The sequence below is a fragment of the Vipera berus genome, assembly GCF_964194415.1.
Source record: "Vipera berus genome assembly, chromosome: 3".
NCBI classification, from domain to species: Eukaryota; Metazoa; Chordata; class Lepidosauria; order Squamata; family Viperidae; genus Vipera; species Vipera berus.
Window position 1 is genome coordinate 61250604 of NC_138204.1, and position 25749 is coordinate 61276352.

General features: G+C 37.7%; 1 protein-coding gene across 1 annotated transcript in view; it reads right to left on the bottom strand.

Annotated features, from left to right (window-relative positions):
* BEND5 (BEN domain containing 5) overlaps positions 1 to 25749 on the bottom strand; it is a gene marked incomplete at its 5' end in the record, with an annotated part of 887332 nt that overhangs the window by 64349 nt on the left and 797234 nt on the right. Inside the window, 2 exons of the mRNA XM_081323189.1 lie at positions 4974 to 5136; positions 15715 to 15867. Coding sequence (XP_081179315.1) covers positions 4974 to 5136; positions 15715 to 15867 — 316 coding nt within the window. The remainder of the gene's footprint in view (positions 1 to 4973; positions 5137 to 15714; positions 15868 to 25749) is intronic.

A 25749-nucleotide genomic window follows, 5' to 3' on the forward strand; every position in this document is an offset into this window, starting at 1 on the left:
GAGCCACTCAGAATTGAACTCCTGGAGTGAGCAGTGAGTTAACCTGCAGTACTGCATTCTAACCACTGCACCATCACAGCGCTGTTTACTAAACTCTCTTACCAATTTCTTGCATTTTACCTAGAGGGAGAAGCATTTATGATATTCCTGCAATATACTCCACAAACGTTACTAGATCGAGATATTTTATGCGGGTAAAATATATTTGGATTTGCCATTTCCATTGGAATTCCTCTTCAAAAAAAGCCAGCCCAAGGTGGGGTTTTTTTTGCCTGTTTCACAAAAGTCAGTATGAGCATTAGGATGCAGTAAATGCTTGCCAACAAATCTACGTCATATGCACTTTGGAAATAATTCAGAAGACTCTATGTTTGTCCAGCTTAAATGTTTAAAGTTAGCAGGCAAATAAATAAGCTAGTCACAGACAAACTGGGGCTGAAAGTGTATTTCTCAGACAGAGCTGGCAGCTGCCTTGGCTTATTGGCAGACCATTTATCATGTCAAGAAAAATATTGATGGTTTTCAAGATTCACAATTGCTCTGGCCCTGGGCTGAAGAAATGCTGTCTTTCAAGGAAGCTTTGAAAATGGAACCAAACCATGGTGTTCTGTCTCAATGGAAGGGACAAAGTGAAAAAAGCAGGATGAATCTCACTGTAAAAGGTAGGCCAGAGAGCAAGGGCAGGCAACTAAGACAATTTTACAATCTGTGGACTTCCAGAATTCCTGGGCCAGTTATGCTGGCTCAGGATTTCTGAGAATTGAAGTCCACAGGTCATAAAGTCACCATAGTTGCCCACCCCTGCCATAGAGAGACAATGTTGCTACAGAAATATCCCTGTTCTTTGGTGTGTATTTCTAATTATGGAGAAAGTATGGAGAAAGTAATCTCAGTCTCTTCTTACTGCTGTTAGTCAAAAGATCTGCCAGAAGTACTGAATTCACAAGAAATCTTATTTGCTATGCTAAAGGTATATTCAATTTGGTTTTTAACTTCTCAGATCACTGTCTTAAAAATATAGGGCGAGAGGAAGAAAAAATATTAAACCTAGCAAGATGCTGTCCTTAATTTAAGTCTTGGGAGAGCAGAAAGGTAAAAACAAAAACAAAAAACATTATTGCTAAATAAATATAGCTTACATTCCCTTGTGACACATATACTAAATACAAATTTTTGGATCCTGCATACCTGAAATGATATTTGCTTCATAAGCAATCCCACCTATGTCCATAACATTGGTTAGAATGAAGAGCTTTAAAGTCAGAACCAGCACCTTGAATTGGACCTGGTAACAAACTGGTGGTCAATGCGGCTTGCAGAACAAAGGTATAATATGTGCATCCCGGAAGCACACATATCTGTTTGTGCCACAGCATTTTGCATCAGATGAAGCTTCCCAATACTCTTTATTATAAATTCCTGGTGGTGCAGTGGTTAGAACACAGGCAAACTCTGCCCACAGTCTGGAGTTCGATCCTGACAGGGCTCAAGGTTTTCTCAGCCCTCCATCCTTCCAAGGTTGATAAAATGAGGACCCAGATTGCTGGGGGCAATATACTGACATTGTAAACAGCTCAGAGAATGCTGTAAAGCACTATGGGGAGGTATAAAAGTCAAAGTGCTATTGCTATTCATTATACCCCAAAGACTTTCTGTAATAGCCCGTTGATTCATACATCTTATTTGTTGATTATTGATTCAGCTTATATGTCACTCATCTCACTGTCAAGTGATTCAAATCTTATGAGCATTGATGCCAATCAAATTCTTGGGGAATGTCTGTTTCTTTCTATCTATTATTACCTGGTAATTTGTAAATGTGCATTCTCATTTATAACTTCATCTTCTTTAACATTCAAAATGATGAAGCATAGCAGAACACAGAATGCATACTCCAAACCCCAAACGAACAGCAAGGAATGACATGCATAATTTCTTCATTAACATTTTGTACCCCACATATCAACCAAAACATTACTTTCCTTCCTTTTGTATCTACAAATGTTTCAATGGAATGGGCCCTCTTTCAGCCAGCTGCCAAGCTAAATCTTCAATTTGATATGGTTATTCTGCTGCTGTTATTAATACAGACAATTTCTGTAGATGGTTACTGTCTTTAAAGTCCTGCATGCAATTCATTGCCTTTTAGATGATCATTGCCCTTTCATTTACACTAAAGGATGGAGGGTGTTACTAATAGGAATTTAACATTTACTAAATAATTACTTTAACAGTAGGTTTAACAGCATTTATATTATTCTTTCAACACCCAAGAGTTCACCTATCAGTTCTGTCTGCTTAGTTTTCTTCTAATTTACTTTATTAAGATTTCTTATATTTTTCAACTTCTTAGCGAAGCAATTTTAAAATGTCAAGCAATGTCCCTTTACGTTATATATCCATTTGCAATGCATGGTAGGATATATCACTTACCTGTTATTTCCTGTGAATAAGAAAGCACAATTAGAGACTTTAAGGGGTCTCTTGAGTAAATTAGTAAATTTCACAAAGGAATACACACACGCATACACACACACACACACACACACACACAGAGAGAGAGAGAGAGAGAGAGAGAGAGAGAGAGACAGAGACAGAGACAGAGACAGAGACAGAGACAGAGACAGAGACAGAGACAGAGAGACAGAGATTTATCTATCATCCATGTTCATTCAGTACAATACTTGAACCAGATTAAAATCCCTTTCCCATTTCTATAAGACCAAAATATACAGTGTATATGCTCTCCTGTTATGCTTTAAAAGATATATGAAGTTACAGTACTGTCAGCAAACCTGTTTACTGGGGGAGGGGTAGTAAACAGGGGGTCAAGATAAGGCTAGGGGGTCAAGATAAAGCCACGTTTCTTGTGAAATCCTTGATTCAAGTGACAGATGAAGAGGCATGGCATGGTTCCAGCTATGGTTTCAGGTTTGGGAACAACTGGATCCAATTCTTTGCCATGTGAAAAGATCTCTTTAAAGCAAGAAATTAAACAAAGGATAAGAAGTTTTTCAAAGCAAGAGATGGGGCCAATATTTTATTCAGAGCAAGACACTATGGTAACTCTGGAGGCCAACTATGCTGAATATGCAGTCTCTGTGGTTGTCCATAAGGCCTCAATCTGAAAGGACAATTTTTTCAGAATGGGATATTGATTAGTGAGACTCCCCATTCTATCACAGCTACAGGTAGTCCTCAGCTTAAAGCAGTTCATTTAGTGACTGTTTGAAATTACAGTGGCACTGAAAAAAAAGTAACTTATGACTGTTTTTCACACTTATGACCATTGCAGCTTCCCCATAGTCATGTGATCAAAAGTCAGACGCTTGGCAAATGACTCTTATTTATGACCGTTGCTGTGCCCCAAGGTCATGTGATCACCTTCTGTGACCTTCTGACAAGAAAAGGCAATGGGGAAGCCAGATTCACTTAACAACCACGATACTAATTTAACAACTGTAGCAATTCGTTTAACAACTGCGGCAAGAGTAAAATGGGGCAAAACTCACTTAACAAATGTCTCACTTAACAGCAGTCATTTTGGGCTCAGTTATGGTCGTAAGCCAAAGGCTGCCTGTAAGGAAACAAGGGAACAATAAAGAGATGGAAGACACTGGTGCTGAAGTTGGTAAGTTCACTCCACTCCCAATTCGATAAAAGTGTCACCACCTGGATTTTTTCCCCCTTTGGGATTTAATCTGAAGGATTTTAAAAAAACACAACAGACAGGCTGTGACAGCCTCCCTGCCTTTTAATGACAGCTAGGAGGACCCACCCACTCCGAAAAAAATGTCCAGCCTTGTCATTTCTGTCTATATGCTACCAGTTTATCAGAGTTATCCAAGATAGCTGATTTTGTGAAGTGTTCTGCAAACATGATTATCATACTACAGTTTAGGGAAAATGAGAATTTTCTTCTTAGAAATGGACATTACAGAGAGACAGGACACCTTTCTCGGCATTAATATGAGGATTATTAAGCTTATATTTTCCATATCCACCTGGTCAAATCAGCTTGTGATAGTTTTGGAATTGCAGATCAGTTACGTTTATGGAAATCAAATTGCAGCCTCAGCCATTCTGAACATCACCACAAAATACAATAATTCCTATCTACATTTTATTCTCTGCTCTGGCTGTCTGATAGCAATATTGTATGAAGCAAAAGGGATGTAGTTACATCTGTATCAGTTGAGCCTGCAAGCACATAAATAGGCCAATCCGCTCTCACCCCTCAAAGGGGGAGAAAATAATAATGTGGGTGTTTTTTCAAGAAAGAGAGAAAAAGAGAACACAATCAAAAGAAAGATAGCCTTTCTGGAATACTCATTAGCATTTTCTCCCACAGACTAAAATTGTTTCTTAGCAACTTTGACCAAAGCTCAGAAGAGATTTAAGAGATAACAAATGTACCACTTCTCACACAATGTGGTATACATTTAGATCATTCTGCTTGCATGAAGAATGAGCAGATGGGGGATATATTTGTTTCCACAATATATTGTCCCAAAGGATATGAGAACAGCTTAAATAATCTTATATATAAGGATAACTCAAGGCAGTTCCTAATAGGAAGATTTCCTGTCCCTTTTCTGTCTCCCTCTCTTTAATTCACATGTATTTTGTACTCCTCCTGAAAACCTTCTCAGTAAATTTGGGGATCCACATTGCACAAAGAGGCACAAAGGGCCAACAGAGGGCAGAAAGAGACAGGCAGCACAAAGGAAAAAATATTTCTGGTTTGGTAGGTGAACCTTGACAAACCCTCCCAGGAGGACCTTTTAAAGGTGAAGTTCCCTGTAGGAGAAATTTTTGCATGGGAAACCTCATTTAATAATTTTTCTAAGACACGTCACTCTATTAATCCAATTCCTAAGATAGAGTCGTTACAAACACTAATTATTAAGGATCTGGTTTACCTTCAGTTTCTAGATCTTGTCAGGGCAAAGAGAAATTTCTTTAAAGGATACAAGCTTCTTCTGAATATGGGACTGTAGAACTGGTTCCTCCAACTATGTAGCTGTAAAATGAGACTTCCAGTGTATAGCAATAAGAAGTGTCATCCAATAAGCCTCCAAGGAAGCGACGTCCTGTCCCTGCCTTAACTGCATCTCGATTGAAGGAAGTGCTTGACTGGTAAGAAAAAGATGAAAGTAGATGAAACAGGATTTTTGCACTGAGAAAGTTTTCCACCTATCAGGAAGTTAGGTGAACTCTATTTGCCAAATCACATTTCTGAAAAATTTTGACTTGCTTAAGAATTTCACGAATAGCTCTTATGTAATATATCTGATAGAGATCCAGCATGAACTACATTAAGTCTTCTATGGTTATGGACTTTTAAATGAATTCTTTTGTTTTACTCTTCCCAATTCCATTTCATAAACTCCAAATAAGTCATCAATTTTCTGATGCAATCGTGAGCACATCTGAATAGCCCCGCAGTGCTTTTCTTAGAGTTATTTGATGCATGTTAAAAAAACAAAAGAACAAATAAACTTAAACCAGTTTCCTTGCAAGAATGTTAATAGAGCTGTGTGTAAAATAAATAATAACTTGTAGAAGATATTCACTGGGAACATAGAAACCAGGAGGTTAAACCATATTCTCCTCTAGCATTGTGACCCAATCCACTGTGAACTTCTTGGGACATGCAATTACAGGTATGCATCACCTCCCAAAATTAAGTTTTAAGATTAGCTTCTAAGGAGACAATTTGCTGAAATTATAATTATTAAAATTGTTGCCACTTTCTATATTGTTTATAGGTTTTTGTATACATATTAAAAGAATTGTCATATTTTATTTTTTAATTAGGTCTGGGCATACAGAAGCAAATCTATAAGACTGGAAAGATATCAAGGCAGAAGATGAAATGCTACACATTTTTATCTCAATGTTGCCATGCATTCATTAAAAGACTTAGGTGTTATTTCAAGCTGACCTTCACTGCAGAAATGAGATAAATGCTTTAGGAACCTGTTCCTTGTTTTGTTCCTCCACATGTTTAATTGCTGCTCTATTGTTTGCAGTTCAGTGATTCTGATACCCAAGTGCTCTAAGACTCCAAGGATCATGTAAATATTTAGTATTAAAGAAATATTGTATCTATGTAAAGAAAAAATTCTGAAGTTATATCACTGCTCTGTGATCTTTTATAAGGGTTGAAGGCGTGATTCTTTAACACATTGTTTTTTATGTCTATAGAGATTCTCAGTCACCCCGGTCTTGGTTGTCCCAAAGGCGCTTTTTCATGAGGCAACTGGACTTTTTTTTTTCTCTTTGAAGACATTTCGCTTCTCATCCAAGAAGTTTCTTTGTGAAAAAGCGCCTTTGGGACATTGCTTTTTATCTCTCAAGTGTTTCCTGTTCCCTTGCTCTGCTCCATAGTCTAAAAAAGATTATTATATTTTACTAGAGTTTGAGAGTTGTTTTAAACAATATGCAATTTCTAAATTTCTAAATTGCATATAGTTATTAAAAAAGGCTCCGTGTGTTATGATAAGTATGTCATAACTATGGCATTTAATCTATTTTTTCTGCTTCTACCCTGAACCGCTATAGTGTATTCCTCCAAAGCAGGAATGGCTTGGATCATACTGTGAAGAAATAACACCACCAAGGCTGAGAAAACTCTTTTTCTAGAATACATGTGAACTACTGACAATGCAATAAAAGACTTCTCTTCCCATCAAATTCCCTTGAGGTCAAATATCTTTTCAGACTAGGCCATACGCTGCTTCATTCCATGCAGTAGCACAGTTGTCAGGAATCAGAGCCTGAGAAAACTAGAATACAGGTTTGTTTGTTTTTTTAGCACAAAACTCCTGTCTCTTGGAATTAGGCCTTCAAACGAACTGATACATATCAATACATGGCAGACCTTGATAAGTGAAGGTATACAGGGACACTGTAATTCAGAAATACCTACCTAGCTAGAAATATCTGTATTTTTAGCCTTCAATTAGTTTCACCGTTTCTCATCTGAAAACTCATAGCGTCTTACAGGTTAATTCAAAGTAGATGAAGTTCTGTTTTCTTTTAGCTCTAGTCATATTCCCGCCAACCTGAGCTAAGGAGTTCTAAGCACTGTCATAGCTCACCCCTTGTGGCTGTGCAAGAAAAATCTGCTATTTCATTAGGGAAGGAGAGAAATCTAGCAAAACCTGAGAAGAAGTGAAGAGCTGAAGAAATGGTAAAAGAAAGCCAGTAGGAAAGAATAAATAGAAGAGATAGAGGAAAGGAAAACATGGTAAGAGAGGCATTGTTGGTAATATTTCTCTTTTTCTTTTGATTTCCCTTTTTTACATGTACCGTAGTTTCCGGCGTATAAGACTACTTTTTAACCCATGAAAATCTTCTCAAAAGTCAGGGGTTGTCTTATACGCCGGGTGCTGAAAATTCAGGGACAGGGCTGGCTGGAAAACCTGGAGCGGATCTCCCACTTAGTCTGCGCAGGGAAAGCGGGACCAATTGGAGAAGAAGCTGCAGTCTGTGATTTTTTACAGGCTGGGGTCTGGGCGTCTTTCCTTCTAAAGTTGAAGAGCAGCTGTAGTCTATCCCAACTTCAAAGGCAGGTGGGGAAGGCAGCAGCCAGAGTTGCGGCTTAGCTCTAAGGACACATTTGACTCAGGAACTGGGCGGGCTGGCTGGAAAACCTGGAGCGGATCTCCCATTTGGTCTTTTTTTTAAAAAATCCCATTTATATCCTGCCCTTCTCCGAAGACTCAGGGTGGCTTACAATTTAAAGCACAAATCAATGTGCTTAGCAATAGCCTTCATTCTGTGTATATGCCTGTTTATTAGGGCTTTCACCCCCCCCCCAAGCAGCATTATTACAAAGTCAGCTTATTGCCCCCAACAATCTGGGTCCTCATTTTACCTACCTTGGAAGGATGGAAAGCTGAGTCAACCTTGAGCCTGGTGGGATGCGAACCTGCACTAATTGCAGGCAGCTGGTGTTACTTAAGGCTCTGCGCAGGGAAAGCTTTAGAGTGAATTAGGAAAAGTGAAAAAGTGAATTAGGAAAATAGGGAACGGTTGCTGGAATTGGGTATGTGTAGTTTAACGAAGAGAAGGGTGAGGGGTGACATGATAGCAGTGATCCAATATCTCAGGGGCTGCCACAAAGAAGAGGGAGCCAAGCTATTCTCCAAAGCACCTGAAAGCAGGACAAGAAGCAATGGATGGAAACTAATCAAGGAGAGAAGCAACCTAGAACTAAGGAGAAACTTCCTGACAGTTAGAACAATTAACCAGTGAAACAACCTGCCTCCAGAAGTGGTGAATGCTCCAACACTGGAAGTTTTTAAGAAGAGACTGGACAGCCATTTGTCTGAAATGGTATAGGGTTTCCTGCCTTAGCAGGGGGTTGGACTAGATGACCTCCAAGGTCCCCTCCAACTACTACTACTACTACTACTACTACTACTACTAATTATTATTATTATTATTATTATTATTATTATTATTATTATTATTATTATTATTATTATTATTATTATTTAATCCACTTGCACTGTTTTATGTTTACATGTTTGATGACAAACAGCCTTATGTTTATAAGTGACAGTTTTCCTACTAAGCACCTGCATGTCATAAGCATTTGAATTAAAATTACCATATTAAAATCAAATCTGATGTTTTTTAATTTTTATTTGGTGTGCGTTGGAAGAGGGGTAGTCTTATACGGCGAGTATAGCCCAAACCCTATAATTTAACAGGAAATGTAGGGGGTCGTCTTATACGCCCAGTCATCTTATACGCCGGAAAATACGGTATTGATTGTATTTTGCAGAGATTTTTACATTTTTAATGCTTTTATTAAAAATCAAAAGTAAAAAAATATGCAGTAGCAATATTTGAATTGCTCATTGCGATATCTTTAGGATAGAGTTTAGGAATGGCTTTTGACCTTTGAATTAAAAGTTGAACATCTCACTGGTACAATGAATGAAATTTAGAGATAAACTAAATGTGATTTTTTAAAAAATTGAATTTATAGATTTAATTTAGATTTAATGACTTATAAATAATTATATAACTATTCCCTATACATTCTGTTAATTTTTAATGCAATTTATTACCACTTTATCCAAAAAATCCTAGGAGATACAGTGATAGTTAATAACTTCTCTTTTCTGTCATTACAGTTACATGTGGCAATGACTTTTGGAGGAGTTTGGGGAAGTTGAAATGTTGTATGTTGGACTTTGTCAAAAAAAATTTAAACATTTTTTTGATTGGAACCTTAAGAAGAAATTGTCCTTTTGTACTTTTCTTAAACTGATCATTATGCTATCTTTTTTTTTGGGGGGGAGGACTAAAGGGGCATTCATAAATTGTGTCACACATTCAATTTGTGTGTATAGGAGCAAAATCAACACTGTAGCAACCTGAAGTTGGGTCACTGGTTAAAATAGGTAAAATATTTCCATAGGAATAAAGATTGAGAAAGGGAATGTCATGCACCAGGGAAATTCAAGCAATTCACATGAACATTTATTGCAAGCTTAAGCTCTCTACAGGAATCTGAGCTACTAATGGTCAAGGGAAATGAGTGGGAATTAAGAAAGCATTCAAAGTGGGCTGGACTTATTTCTCTTGTTGGTGTGCAGGGACTCATGAGGCATTTGACCTCTCCCTTGCACTCAGCCTGGTGCTACAGAGAATAAAAAAGGGGTCTTTTCAAGTTTGAAATCTACACTTTTATTTATGCTGTTGGACATAATAGACAAGTTTGTAATCAAGCTGCATTTTGCAACAGACTTTTTCCTCCTAATCTCCTCTTCTTTCTATGGCCTCTGCCAGAATAGAAAGATTACCAACAGGTTGATAATCAGAAAATTCAAGATCCAGAACTAAATATTTCTGCCTACTGTACCTAACTATTTCATAAAATATCTTTAAATGGTCTAATGTCCCAGTGTCGTGTCCTAGGAGAAACAATTCCTAAGTTGGGACATCACAGCCGAAAACCTCTATTCCTCAGTTGCCACCAACTTCAACTCAGGCTGAAGGGTTATCAGAAGAAAAAATAAATAAATTGATGGACATAGTCAGTGGCAGACTGTACAGTTGTTCCTGGGCCATTCTACAGGTTTTTAAAGCCAAGCACCAACACTTTGAAACGATCTGTGAAACGGACAAGGAACTAATGGATGACTGATCCCACATAATATGGCATTTAACAGCAGAATGTACTCATTTCAGTGTCTTGGCCATTTTCAATGGCAACCTGTTGAATAACACATTAGTAAAGGAAGAATATAAGCCGTATGAGTCAGTTTTCTGGCCTGGAACCAAGCATGTTTTCCTTCTTTGGTTTCCTCTTTACTTCGTGTTTGCTGGATGGTAGATCAAAGTGTTCAGTTCTTTGGGATCTTTAGAATTTGCAGTTCCTCAAGATCCCTCTTCAGGGATCTCTTATTTAACAGGTTTGAATTCAGGTATATTATCAGATACTCTGCCTGAATCTTAACCTACTACATCCCAATGATCTTTATTTTGCCAGAAACTGGAACTAATGCCCAGAATATGAATTAGTCTCTTGTATGCCTTAATTATCGATTTGATTCTTGTTAATAGACAATTATGGAAGTGAAATCGCATGAACCTTTAAATGACAGCATGAGAGTGTCCAGCTGGTTTTTCTAATTGTAATGTTAATGTGAGAGAATTAGCCTTAAATCAATACCGTACATTTCTATTTTAATCATGTAATCATGACATTCCTTCAGAAGATGAGAAAACAAAAATTTGCTGAGTAACATTTCATAATTTACTAATGCCATTTGTGGAGATTTAAGTTCTAACCTGAATTATAGGATTCATTACTATTTAATACTAAACATATTTATACTGTGAAGGCAATTTCATCTAATAAGTACAATACTCTCCTTAATTCAAATATCAGAGCTGTGCTGTGGGAAGAATATAAGAATTGGGATACTTTGCCAAATTTACAGGGAAGAAACCTGAAATGTTCACAAATAGTGGTTTGATCCTGGCTTAATAAATACTGTTTCATTTTCCCCATTAGCAGCACAAATAAATGTTATATAGTAACATTTCTGAATACTCAATGTGTAGAATTAGTTATTTGGAGGCGTAGAAATAAAACCAGAAAGTCTGCAGTTATTTAGAAGACGTTCCCAGATAGAATGTTTATTTTTCAACTGCAATTTGTGTCAGTTTCATGATTGAAAAAAATATGCCTGGCTTCATAAGGAACATTATAAGGCAGCATCAAGGTATTAATTTAAGGAACTCAAGGAGAGAAAGTTGTGCAATCCTATTTTCAGAGTAACACTCCATCAGTGAAAATAAACCCCTCACACTTGTATAGATTTATGCTAATTCTGAGTCCAATTAAATAGTCAAACAAAGTATCACCAGGTGGGTATTTCTTAAACAAATTCACCAAAATTTGTTTTTTAGTTGATCTTCATGCAGGCAGAGGTGCTTCACAAAAAACTACACTCACCCCCAACAAGCAAAATCCAGAAAAGTGACATTCTGCCACCAATATATCAGTAGCAGGAGACTTAGTGCCAGCCTTTTGCCTCAAAAAAAAGCTCACTAATTATTAATGGTATGAATATTGTTACATCGAAGTGGAAGGCATTATGCATGCTAAATAGTGTTATGAACTGAAGTGTAGAGGGGGAATTCATTTCAAAAGTTTCTCACTGTTTTCTGTCCCTTAACTCAATCAGACTTAGCAGATATTTTAAGAGAGAACAATAATTTCAGAGATGCTATCAATGGATACTATTGTCTTAATGTTGCTTCCAGGTCAGTCGTGGCTGCAGCTTGGGTTTTTTGGTGTTTTTTTTTGGGGGGGGAACACAAATGTGCATCTAATTAAATGATTGGGTATATCATCCCTATTTTGACAAATGAATGAGCATATACTATAGACAACACTATCTGAACCAGATAATATTGCAATCAAACCTTATAGGGACTTTATTATAAGTATGCCTACTCTGCTCTTTAGGGCCACAATTAGCAATCCTGGAAACAAAGTATTTAATTGATCCCTTGATCCTCTAACTTTCCTGGAAATATACATCTAAGTATGACAAAGAAACTCATGTCATTTTCCTCAATTCTATAATGCAAAATTTGTTTGCAGATTTGTATTAAATGACACCCTGAGAAGCAAACAATTTTCTCTAGTACTCTTTGATAAGAAAGAATATTCCAACTAGTATTACTGCCAGTAGACAAATGGTCTTTGTTGATTGCTTTTTTCTAACATGCAGACTCAGCTGGTTTTTTTAATTCTTTTTTTTTCAGTGAAGAAAAAGGCAGAAATGACTTTTAAGCTTCCTTTCTTTCTTCCTCAGGCCCTTAAATCTTTACCAATGGTGATTACAACATGGGCTGTAATTGGAATAATATATAATTAAATACAAATCACCAGTTGAAACATCAACTGATAATGCTTACTGGCTAAACTCCCAGCATCATAAAAGTAAAGTATTGAGGGACATCAAATTCATGGTAGGGGAAAAAATTACTATTGTTTAATATAATTGGGAAGAAATGCAATACAATATAGAAAATGAAAATTCCTTGCATGAAAAGACACATTTTTGTGCTTGTGGAAGAGCTGCCTTGTTATATCAAGCTAAAGATCCATTTAATTCATTGTGCTATTTCCAGACTTGCCATCTTATGTCTCTACAAAGGGACAGGGAAAGGTATTAGCATTCCCCAGTTGTTTGTCCCAGACATCTGCTATTCAAAGATAATATTTAACACCTTTGAATATGGCAGTTCATTTAGCTTAAAGCTGAATCTTAATTCCTTAGAAAATATTTCTTTTGGAGAAAATGTCCAGGATTTTTCTTTTTGCTGACAGCCTACAAAAAAAGTATTGAAAATCATACAGGATTGCAGTCCAGTAAAATCAACGAATTGCAAGGTAGTGATCTGGGGAGATCTATGCCTAATTTCATTTTGTTATGTGAAATGTTATTTAGGGTACTAACCAATAAGAAAAAGGGGCCACTGTGTTATGGAGACATAACTGACTATACTTCTGCCAAACTGGGCCAGAAAATCATGGGGAATAGCTTAGAGTTCATCCCTTTCGTGCTATGCCTCTAGACAAAGGAGCGACCTCAGGAGCAAATGCAGCATAGTTGTAAGAACAAAACTCTCTGAGGCATTTTTGTGAGATGTAGGTTTCAATGTTTTCTATTTTAACCCCAGTAGATGTAACACACCAAGTGAAATGGTCCAGGAAAGATGTAGATAACACCATTTAGTTAGTCAGACTAACTAAAAATTAAATTGAATAAATCATTTTCATCATCTTCATCATCAAGGCTGCTCGAAAATATTTTGCTGCCTGAGTTATGCATGCAGAAACATTTCACTTGGTTCACATATATTATTTATTATTTATTTATTTATTTATTGCATTTATATACCACCCTTTCCCTGAGGACTCAGGGCGGTTTACAGGGAGTTAAAAAACAACCATACAAAAGTTAAAAACCAATTTAAAAAGAATTAAATCAACCCTGTACTATTAAAAACCCCAATTAAAATAAATTTCTCCTCAGCCTGGGCCCGAGAGCTCAAAGAGCCAGGTCTTCAGGCCCCGGCGGAATGATCGGAGGTCGGGGGCAGTCCTCAGCTGGTTCTGGTTCCAGAGGGCAGGCGCTCCCACTGAGAAGGCCCTATCCCTGGGTGTCACCCGCCGGCAATCTCTTACCGGCGGGACCCTGAGCAGACCCTCCCTGTGGGAGCGCACTGGGCGAAAGGCATTTGATGCCGGCAGCAGGTGTTCCCTCAAATACCCCGGACCCAGGCCATGTAGGGCTTTATAGGTGATAACCAGCACCTTGAATTTCACCCGGAGGGCAACCGGAAGCCAATGCAATGCAATGTAGAGGTGTTACATGGGAGTATCGGGAGACCCCCATTACAACTCGCGCGGCCGCATTCTGCACCAGTTGAAGCCTCCGAGTGGTCTTCAAGGGCAGCCCCATGTAGAGAGCGTTACAGTAGTCCAAACGGGAGGTCACAAGCGCATGAGTAACTGTGCATAGGGCGTCTCGGTCCAGATAGGGACGCAACTGGCGCACCAGGCGAACCTGTGCAAAAGCCCCCCTGGTCACGGCTCCTATGTGATCTTCAAAATTGAGTCGTGAATCCAGGAGGACGCCCAAGTTGCGAGCCCTATCAACGGGGGGTAACACCTCACCCCCCATCGTTAGAGGTGGAATAACCTGGTTAACCCGATATGCCGATATGCACAGCCACTCAGTCTTGGCGGGATTGAGACGAAGCCTGTTTCTCCTCATCCAGACCTGAACCGCCTCCAGGCACCGGGACATCACGGAGAGGGCATCACTGGGTTGGTTCGGGGTGGAAAGAAAAAGTTGGGTATCATCAGCGTACTGATGATACACCACCCCGAAGCCACGAATGATCTCGCCCAGCGGCTTCATATAGATGTTGAACAGGAGAGGCGAGAGAACCGACCCCTGAGGGACTCCACAAATGAGAGGCCTCGAAGCGGATCTCTGCCCTCCCGTCAACACCGACTGCGAGCGGCCCTGGAGGTAGGAGGAGAACCACCGTAAAACGGTGCCTCCCACTCCCAACCCCCTGAGACGCCGCAGCAGGATACCATGGTCGATGGTATCGAAAGCCGCTGAGAGATCTAATAGGACCAGGACAGAGGAGCAACCCCTGTCCCTTGCCCTCTTTAACCAATGCTACAAGGAAGAAGTACTAACATCAGTATGTATCACACAAACAGAGCAGTGCATACACAACATTACAGGTAGTCCTTGATTAGCAACCACAATTGGGACCTCAGTCATTAAGTCAAGGGGTCACTGCATGAAACTGCAACTGTGTTTGCAATCTTATTTCTTTTGCTTTACAGACCAGCAAAGTTCACAAATGTGAGCATTGGTCACCAAATTATTTTTTCACCACTGTCACAACTGCAAATGATCACTAAACAAAGCAGTCACTGGACTGCCTGTCTACTTGCTGGACTGGACTAGTTGTTTACAATCCCTTGGGGCTTTTCCACCTTAATGTTGTTTTCCATGGAGAAAATGATGGGCAAGACAGACTGCCCAGCAGACATCAAGCTGCCTTATTCTACCTGCGTGTACAAGATGGATCAGAATAAAATTTAGAAGAATATACCACACTTTAAGTTGCAAAAAGCTATGGTTAGTAAGCTTCAGAAATTGGAAAAAGGATTTCTTTTCTCCCATGAGTTTGTTACGGGTCATTCCACAAGTTGTAGTCCAAAGGCATTTGGAATGTAATAAGTGGGGAAACCTACCATTGAACCTTTATTAATAACTTCAGCAGTGACCTTGCAACACGTTCAGTATAACCTTGAAAGTACAATAGATATTTTCCATCGTTTTCTTGAAAACCCTTTTGAAGTCACACTGCCTTTAAAGTAGTTGTACTGTACAAGCATTTATGTCATAGATTATTATTATTAACAATTATATTATTGGTTATTATGTGGTAATTGTCATTGTAAATCATCATGTAAGTTTCTGTCTGCTCTGGCAAAAATGCTGGATCTAACTATTTAAATATTTGGCTAATTTCCAGCTCATGTTAGATTTCTATAGTTTTGTGACTAGACCCTATTTACTATTATTAAAGAGATTTTTAGATAAACAGGCATGCAATAAAAGAAATGTTGCTTACGAAGGAGAAGTCTTCAGCATTCTGACAGAGCAGCTTCGGGAAAATAATCTGTCTGTGAAATCTTTCTTCATCTTCAAAAACATTTCCGTACATAAAGCCATTCGTCATAGTGGAGTGAGCATGGATGTCAATATAGAATTCCAGGGTAACTTTCTGTACAGAAAATACATAAGATAAATTAAAGATACGTTTCAACAAGGAAACTAGCTATAGGAGTGGCAATCTCATTTCTGAAATTCAAAGTGTGGAGTAATTCCCAGGGGTGTCCATGGGGAGGGTCAAAAAAGGCAGTCACAACTGCACAATAGAAACCCTGCCCTTTTTTATGTATATCACACATGCAACACGCGTAAGAAAGGACTCTTTGAGTAGGTTTTTCTTTGAGATGTTTCCACTCTTGAATGGGACTTTGGCTACCCATTTACACTGGAAAAAATCACACAGTGGCCTGATTCTCAGGGGAGCTGCGGGATCTGCAAAATCAGAAACATTATAATCAGAGACATTATAACTGTGTGTCATGGTTCCGATAGATAGAACAGAATAAATCAGAACTCCCAGACTTGAATCTTCCTGAAAGAACATGTTTGTTCTATACAAAATATCAGCACAGTCAAAAGTGAAACCAAGTCTGAAATTCCTTCTTAAGAGTTACACTATTACAAAGTAAAAATTCCCACCCTAGTGCTATGCATTAACTACGTTACCTAATAGAGCAGTTTGGCAGGCTTTCTAACAAAACGCCTAATCCTCTTCTCCCAAGTGAGAGACTGGCCTTGTTTAGACTAACAGGGATACTCTGTCCCCCCCCTCCCTTTTATATGGAAACCTAGAACAAGGCAAGATGGCTGCAACCAGGTTCGTTGTAGAGTTGGCACTGTGTCCTCTTCAAATATTTTTTTCTTAATTATTTGTGGTGTTTTGTTTGTGCACAGTAGCTGTTTTCTTGCATTACAAAGTCTTGCAGAAATTCCTCAAATCATAGTAACATTTCTTTAGAGCAAAACATTAGAGCAAAATATTTCTGAATACCAGCACAGAGGGGGAATTTGATGGATGCACAGGGGTGTAGTAAGCTACCTTAAAAGATTCTGAAGACCTTGGGAATTCCTAAGATTAACAGACACAGCATTAGTATGCCAATATTACTGGATGCAACAGTAAAATGAAAAAGCACCTTAAAACTAATCCATACCAAACATGAAGTATATATATATTTGAGTCACTTCTCAGATTAAAATTACTCTTGCAATAAAAATCACAGTATCATTCCTTGATGCCTTTTAAAAAAAGTCTTGGTATTTTCTTTTATGTACCTTAGAACATTTGATTTTAAGCAAATAATTGTTCTGTGTATTTTCATTACCTTCAATTATTTATGCCATCTATTGCCACCTCTTCTATTTTGTGATTTCTGTCAGGGCATGCCTTAATTTTTCCCCCCACCGTACTTAAAGAATTGAAAATTCTAGAAACGATGAAAAATAGAAAGAAAAAATATTTCCTTTAACTGGAACTGGCCATTATATAAAAATATTATATGAAGAACATTACATGAAGAAATATTTACTAAAATCCATGATTTATTTTGTCAGTAACTGGATAACATTCCTTTTCATCTCAGGAAAAGAAGTTTATTTAATTGCAATCCTAATAAACTACAATAAGTCAACAATTGCTCACACACTTTGATCTTCCTTGTATTCCACACGAAAATATCAAGGACGTCGATGAAAGTTAAAGTTTATTTCAGCTCAGTAGATAATAATAGATAATTTTCTATTGCATATCCATTTTAGTTGCTTTTTTAAGAGTCAAATAATTAGATGAAACAGTTGAATTTATTTACATCCTGAAACCTGGAAATATTCCCAAAAGTGTTTTTCCATAACTGCTAAGAAAAAGTCTTAGAACTGCTAAGACCCCTCAATTAAACATTCCTGTTAGTAAACAGGATATTTTTACTGGAAGCTTCTGGAATTGTAGAAGTCAATTAAGACAGTGGAAACAGACCAACTATCAACTAATTCTTTTTTCTTCTTTCATTTCTCAATAATCCAATCTGCCAACAACACATTCATACATTCCTTTAGTAATTACTTCTGAGAGGTATAGTTGCCAGGCAATATTTCCTATCAGGATAATGGTATTTACACTTTTATGTCTGTTCTTTGTTTTCTAGACACATTTGATAATAAAAGGAAATATGCTTCCTATTCATCCAGCAATGGAGTCATAGTTAATATACCCCAAATATTACTAGCAGAAAGAGTCTCTTTGTTCAGAACTACAAAGGCATTCTACTAGCCTTCTAATAGCCAATGGCAGGTGACTTATTTTGTTATTACATTTCAGCTTTTCATTTCAAACTGCTGGTATTCACTGTATCTCAGGTATGGCTTTGGAGGCTATTTTAAAGCTTGGTAGGTTGAATTAAGGTGGATACTGTATTATTCAAAGTTAGTAGTTTTGCTTTTTATTATAATCCTTTTTTAATTAGACAACTTGCCATAATAGAAATTTGTCTAAAATACAGGGAAACCATGATGCAGAAGGAAATAAAGACTATAGTAATTGTACTATACTCAATTTAGTAGCTACAAAGTCCCATGGGCTATCTGCTAGTCTTGTCAGTTGATGAAGCTAAATGTGAATACTAATCCCTGATTCAAATATTTTCACACTGGAGGAAAAACAAGATAAAAATAAGATTAGCACCAACCCTGATAAACAATAACTACATCTCACTAGACTAATTAAGGTCCTGGTAAGCAACAACCTAGAACAAAACAAAGCCCAATGGTGATTTAACTATTTCATTTAGGTTTATCAACACCATGCTAGGGGTAACTTCATGTGGAAAGATAAAATAAACCTAAGTTGCACTATTTTCCCAATTTGAATTTTCCTATATTTTATTCACGTATTTGGCCTAAATTCTTTCAGGAAAAATTCTTTCCTTCTACTTATCTACTTTATTTTACTTCTTTAAAGTGAAATCAGAAATGAGAATCTATTCCCAACTCCATAAAGAGCCTTGGTGGAGCAGTGGGCTAATGCCTCCTTAAGTAACACCAGCTGCCTGCAATTAGTGCAGGTTCGAGTCCCACCATGCTCAAGGTTGACTCAGCCTTCCATCCTTCGGAGGTAGGTAAAATGAGGACCCAGATTGTTGGGGGCAATAAGCTGACTTTGTAAAATGCCGCTTTTGGGGGGGGGAAAGCCCTAATAAGCAGGCATATACATAGAATGAAGGCTATTGCTAAGCACATTGATTTGTGCTTCTTAGATTGTAAGCCGTCCTGAGTCTTCGGAGAAGGGCGGGATATAAATGGGATTTTTAAAAAAAATGAGACCAGTGTCTTTGGGATAATTGAAAAAAAACATTTTTTTCAGAGTACCTGATGAACAGAAAATTGCAGGTGAGCGTAAACAAAAGCCATCTCAGACCAAACTGAAAATTAGAAACAAGGGTGTCCTGGTCTGCCTGAGGATCACAATGGATCTATCTATGGCTGAACACTCATAGAGACCAGAGGAATGACAATATCCTGTTTTGCTTTAACAAAATACAGCTAAGACCATGGACAGCTCACTGAAGGATACATTCTGAGTCCTCAAAACTTGGAATATACATTAAGAATGCAAGGGTTAACTAATATTTTCCATCATGCCTGATATCATTTCATTGTTTTTGCTGTCATGCTTTTGTTTCAGAAAAATGGGAAGTTAACAAGTGGCAAAGCACCAGCCTCAAGCATATTTTTTTTACTTTTGAGAATGCCTTTAGAAACAGACCTCCAAAGGCATTCTTTAAGGTAAAAAGGGTGAGTAGTCATCATCCAGTGCTGTGTTGGAAGTGTATCCACCTGCCTATGAGAAAAGGCAAAGGTAAACTAAGGGTGGCAAGCAGCATTTTGTAGAGCTAGAAGTGGTAGCAGGAAGCAGTGTCTCCAGTTTGAGTGTAAATGAGTGTTTGTGACTGGCCACTTCTTCCAAAGTGGCATGTCTCCAACATTCCAAATGTGTCCCATTCTAAAAAAAAAAAAAGTGCAGGATCTTTATGATAGGTTAACCCTCAACAAGAGATCTGTTCTTCTAGAAGCTGATGGCTTGTGAAACTTTTCAAATTAGATGGTGTTTTACTTTTTTCTCTATTACAGTTTCTAAAAACTTTTTTTTAAAGTGTCAGACTCCTGGAAGATGGGGAAGTTGAAGAAGCCTGAGCTATCAGATCTAGGAGAGCTACATTCTGAAACTGGTGCAGCTCAAAAGAAATGCTGAGGACTTATTATGAATTGGAGCAAATGTGGGGTTCATGTTGAGAAATTTTCAAGGCTTTACTTATCTCCTAGGACCATGACATTAGGATCTTGTATGAATACCCACATCTTTTATTTTACCACTCATGAAAGCAGACTGAATGCCCAATTAGACTTTTTCACATATAAATAAGCAATCCCAAAATTTCACAGCAGGGTTCCCTTGGCTTAATTCTATAGTGATAATATATGATGTCACAGACAAGACTTCTGATGTTCACACATTTTCTCACCCAAATTGTATGTTCCTTTTTATACTTACAACTCATTACTCAATGCCTCTAGAACAGGGGTAGGCAACCTCGGCTCTTTTATGACTCATGGACTTCATGGAGTTGAAGTCCATGAGTCATAAAAGAGCCGAGGTTGCCTACCCCTGCTCTAGAAGATCATTCATTATAAAGCCAAAGAAAAATAGTATCGTTGGTTACTGTTCTTTAGATACAGTTGATATCCCAGCTTTATTATAATTCTTAGACGTAGAGATTTTTTTTTAAAGAAATCAATAAAGCTATAGAACAAAAGGGGATAAATGTGGATTTAGCACCAAATATAAGCCAGGGACAGAAAAGCATTGTAAGAAAGAACAGAATTCTGCCAATCAGATTTCATCTCAGTATGGATTTCATTAAATCTCTACTATAATAGCAACTTAGCAAAGAACTGAAGATCTTTTGCTGAAAAATTCCACAAGAAAAGGAAGACACTGTTAGTCCCACTTTATATTTTAGATTATTTCATTGATGGGGTTAGCTCCATAGTTCATTTGACCTTATTTTCTCCATTTACAGACTTTTAGTACTAAACATGATTTACACTGTACATTTCTTTTTAAAGTATATTTTTTTTCTATGTGCCACTGTAGGCTGCAAGTGCTCAATCTTCATGGTCCTTGAAGCCCTATCAGAGAACATGATTCTTGAATGCTGACTATAAAAATGTAATCCGTTGCCTACGAGTTATACTAAGCAACTTCCATCTACATGCAAATAAGAAGCAGACAAGGAATATTGTTATCCTCTTCAGGCTGACATAAGGCTGCATATCACAATCAGCAAGTCTGACATGTTAAATGAAAAACATACAGTGCTAGGAAATTGTCATATAAATGCCATATACCAAGTTGCTTTCTTGGCTAGAGATCAGAAACAGAATAAATCTACACCTTGATTCTGGGTTATAGTGATAAGGTCAAATTAATGTCTTGATGGAAACTAGAAATTACACACAAGCGTGTGTATGTATGTGTGTGTGTATATATATATGTGTGTGTGTATGTGTGTGTGTCTCTCTCTGTGTGTGTATATATATATTTACTCTCCTACCATCCGGTAGAAGATATAGGAGTATAGCCAGCCAACAGGCTGAAAAATAGCTTTTATCCATGGGCTGTTAGGCTTTTAAATGGGATATAGTCTCTGTGAACTTATGCAGAATTGACTTGGGAGGCCGGTCTCTGGTGTAGTTGGTTCACATGGTGTGGTAGGATGGAGGGTTTGTTGTCACTGTGTGTTGTGGGGAGAGAGCACGGGGGGAGGCTCAGCTAATCTCAATGTACACATGTTGTACTTTGACAATAAAGGTATATATATATATATATATATATATATATATATATATATATATATATATATATATATATATATATATATATATATATATATATATATATATATATATATATATATATATTATATATATCCCCTTCATGGATTACTGCCTTGTCATGGCGAAGGGGCTTGCGTAATTCAATGAAGCTATGAGCTATGCCGTGCAGGGCCACCCAAGACAGACAGGTCATAGCAGAGAGTTCTGACAAAATGTGATCCACTGGAGAAGGAAATGGCAACCCACTCCAGTATCTTTGCCATGAAAACCCTATGGACAGTACCAAAAGGCAAAACGATATGACGCTGGAAGATGAGCCCCTCAGGTCAGAAGGCGTCCAATATGCTACTGGGGAAGAGCAGAGGGCTAGTACTAGTAGCGCCAGAAAGAATGAAGCGACTGGGCCAAAGCCGAAAGAACGCTCAGCTGTGGATATGTCTGGTGGTGAAAGGAAAGTCCGATGCTGTAAAGATTTTTTCTCCATAGGAACCTGGAATGTAAGATCCATGAATCAAGGAAAGCTGGACGTCGTCAAACAAGAGATGACAAGACTGAACATCAACATCTTAGGTATCAGCGAACTAAAATGGACAGGAATGGGTGAATTTAATTCAGATGACCATCAGGTATACTACTGTGGGCAAGAATCCCTCAGAAGAAATGGAGTAGCCTTCATAGTCAATAAAAAAATAGGAAAAGCAATACTGGGATACAATCCTCAAAATGACAGAATGATCTCAGTTCGAATCCAAGGCAAACCATTCAATATCACAGTAGTCCAAGTCTATGCCCCAACCACCGGTGCTGAAGAGGATGAAATTGACCGGTTCTATGAAGCCCTACAGCACCTTATAGAACTAACACCCAGAAATGATGTCCTTATCATCATGGGGGATTGGAATGCTAAAGTAGGAAGCCAAAAGATAACTGGAATAACAGGCAAGTTTGGCCTTGGAGTACAAAATGAAGCAGGGCACAGGCTGATAGAATTTTGTCAAGAGAATACGATGGTCATAGCAAACACTCTTTTCCAACAACCCAAGAGACGGCTTTACACATGGACATCACCAGACGGTCAACACAGAAATCAGATTGACTATATGCTCTGCAGCCAAAGATGGAGAAGCTCTATACAGTCAGTAAAAACAAGACCAGGAGCTGACTGTGGCTCAGACCATGAGCTTCTTGTTGCAAAGTTTAGGCTTAAATTAAAGAAAGTAGGGAAAAGTGCTAGGCCAGTCAGGTATGAATTAAATCATATCCCTGTTGAATATACAGTAGAGGTGACAAATAGATTTAAGGAATTAGATCTGATAGACAGAGTGCCTGAAGAACTATGGACAGAGGTTCGCAACATTGTACAACAGGTAGCAACCAAAACCATCCCAAAGAAAAAGAAATGCAAGAAAGCAAAATGGCTGTCTGAGGAAGCTTTGCAAATAGCTGAGGAAAGGAGGGAAGCGAAAGGCAAGGGAAAAAAAGAAAGATATGCCCAATTAAATGCAGAATTCCAGAGAATAGCTAGAAGAGATAAGAATGCCTTCTTAAATGAACAATGCAAAGAAATAGAAGAAAACAATAGAATAGGGAGGACCAGAGATCTTTTCAAGAAAATTGGAGAGATGAAAGGAACGTTTCATGCAAAAATGGGCATGATAAAGGACCAAAATGGCAGGGACCTAACAGAGGCAGAAGAGATTAAGAAGAGGTGGCAAAATTACACAGAAGAACTATACAAGAATGAGCTTAACGTCCCTGATAAGCACAATGAGGTGGTCACTGACCTCGAGCCAGACATCCTAGAATGTGAAGTGAAGTGGGCCTTAGAAAAGCTGAGCAACAACAAAGCTAGTGGAGGTGACAGTATTCCAGCTGAGCTATTCAAAATCTTAAAAGACGATGCAGTAAAAGTGCTACACTCAATTTGCCAGCAAATTTGGAAAACTCAAGAGTGGCCACAGGATTGGAAAAGATCAGTTTACATTCCAATTCTAAAGAAAGGCAGTGCTAAAGAATGTTCAAACTATCGCACCATTGCACCATCTTATTTGTCTCTTGAGAAATCTATATGCGGGCCAAGAAGCAACAGTGAGAACTGGACACGGAACCACTGATTGGTTCAAAATTGGGAAAGGAGTCCGGCAAGGCTGTATACTGTCGCCTTGCCTATTTAACTTATATGCAGAGCACATCATGAGAAAGGCAGGGCTAGATGAATCAAAAGTTGGAATTAAGATTGCCGGAAGAAACATCAACAACCTAAGATATGCAGATGATACCACTCTAATGGCAGAAAGTGAAGAAGAACTAAAGAGCCTCTTGTTGCGGGTGAAGAAGGAGAGTGCAAAACCTGGGTTGAAACTAAACATTAAGAAAACCAAGATCATGGCATCTGGCCCTCTCAATTCCTGGCAAATAGATGGGGAAGAAATGGAGGTAGTGACAGATTTTATTTTCCTGGGCTCCAAGATCACTGCAGATGGGGACTGTAGCCAAGAAATTAAAAGACGCTTGCTCCTGGGGAGGAAAGCCATGGCAAATCTAGACAGCACACTAAAAAGCAGAGACATCACCCTGTCAACAAAAGTGCGTATAGTCAAGTAATGTATGGCAGTTGCAATGTATGGCAGTGAAAGCTGGACCATAAGAAAGGCTGAGCGTCAAAGAATTGAAGCCTTTGAACTCTGGTGCTGGAGAAGACTCCTGCGAGTTCCTTGGACTGCAAGGCGATCAAACCGGTCAGTCCTAGAGGAGATCAACCCTGACTGCTCTTTAGAAGGCCAGATCCTGAAGCTAAAACTCAAATACTTTGGCCACCTAATGAGAAGGAAGGACTCATTGGAGAAGAGCCTAATGCTGGGAAAGATTGAGGGCAATAGAAGAAGGGGACGACAGAGAATGAGGTGGCTGGATGGAGTCATTGAAGCAGTAGGCGTGAGCTTAGATGGACTCCAGAAGATGGTAGAGGACAGGAAGGCCTGGAGGAACATTGTCCATAGGGTCGCGATGGGTCGGACACGACTTCGCAACTAACAACAACAACATATATATACTTAAACATACTTAAACATATATATATATATATATATATATATATGTATGTATGTATGTATGTATATATATATATATATATGTATGTATGTATGTATGTATATATATATATATATATATATATATATATATATATATATATATATATATATATATATATATATATATATATATATATTAGATTGCTAACAAAGAATTAAAGGGAGACTGATATGCATTTCAAACTTATTTGTTTTCATCAGTTAGCCATACCCTTCTGAGATTCGAACCTGAGCTGATTGCACATTAGGCAGTTGTTTTAACCTCTAGGCCACAAGCTCTATCTCACTTTGTTAGCTGAGAAGCAAGGGAGATATGTGTTAAATGCCTGTTAACTATTTAGATTACCTTGCTAGGCTATATATATATATATATATATATATATATATATATATATATATATATATATATATATATATATATATATATATATATATATATATATATATATATATATATATATATATATATATATATATATATATATATATATATATATATATATATATATATATATATATATATATATATATATATATATATATATATATATATATATATATATATGTTTTCTGAGGTTTTCGCGGGTGCTTGTATGTAGATCTTTGGTCATTCGGGGTTTTTTCCCACGTAGAATTGGAGGTATCAGGGCAACGTTTCGACGAAATCTCATCCGTCATCCACACCCCCTCTGGCAGTTTAAAAAAGAAGAAAAAACAGCCACTACCACACACTTCTCCCAGAAGAACGAAGCTGAAGCCACCAGCCTGAGGATGACGGATGAGATTTCGTCGAAACGTTGCCCTGATACCTCCAATTCTATGTGGGGAAAAACCCGAATGACCAAAGATCTACATATATATATATATATATATATATATATATATATATATATATATATATATATATATATATATATATATATATATATATATATATATATATATATATATATATATATATATATATATATATATATATATATATATATATATATATATATATATATATATAT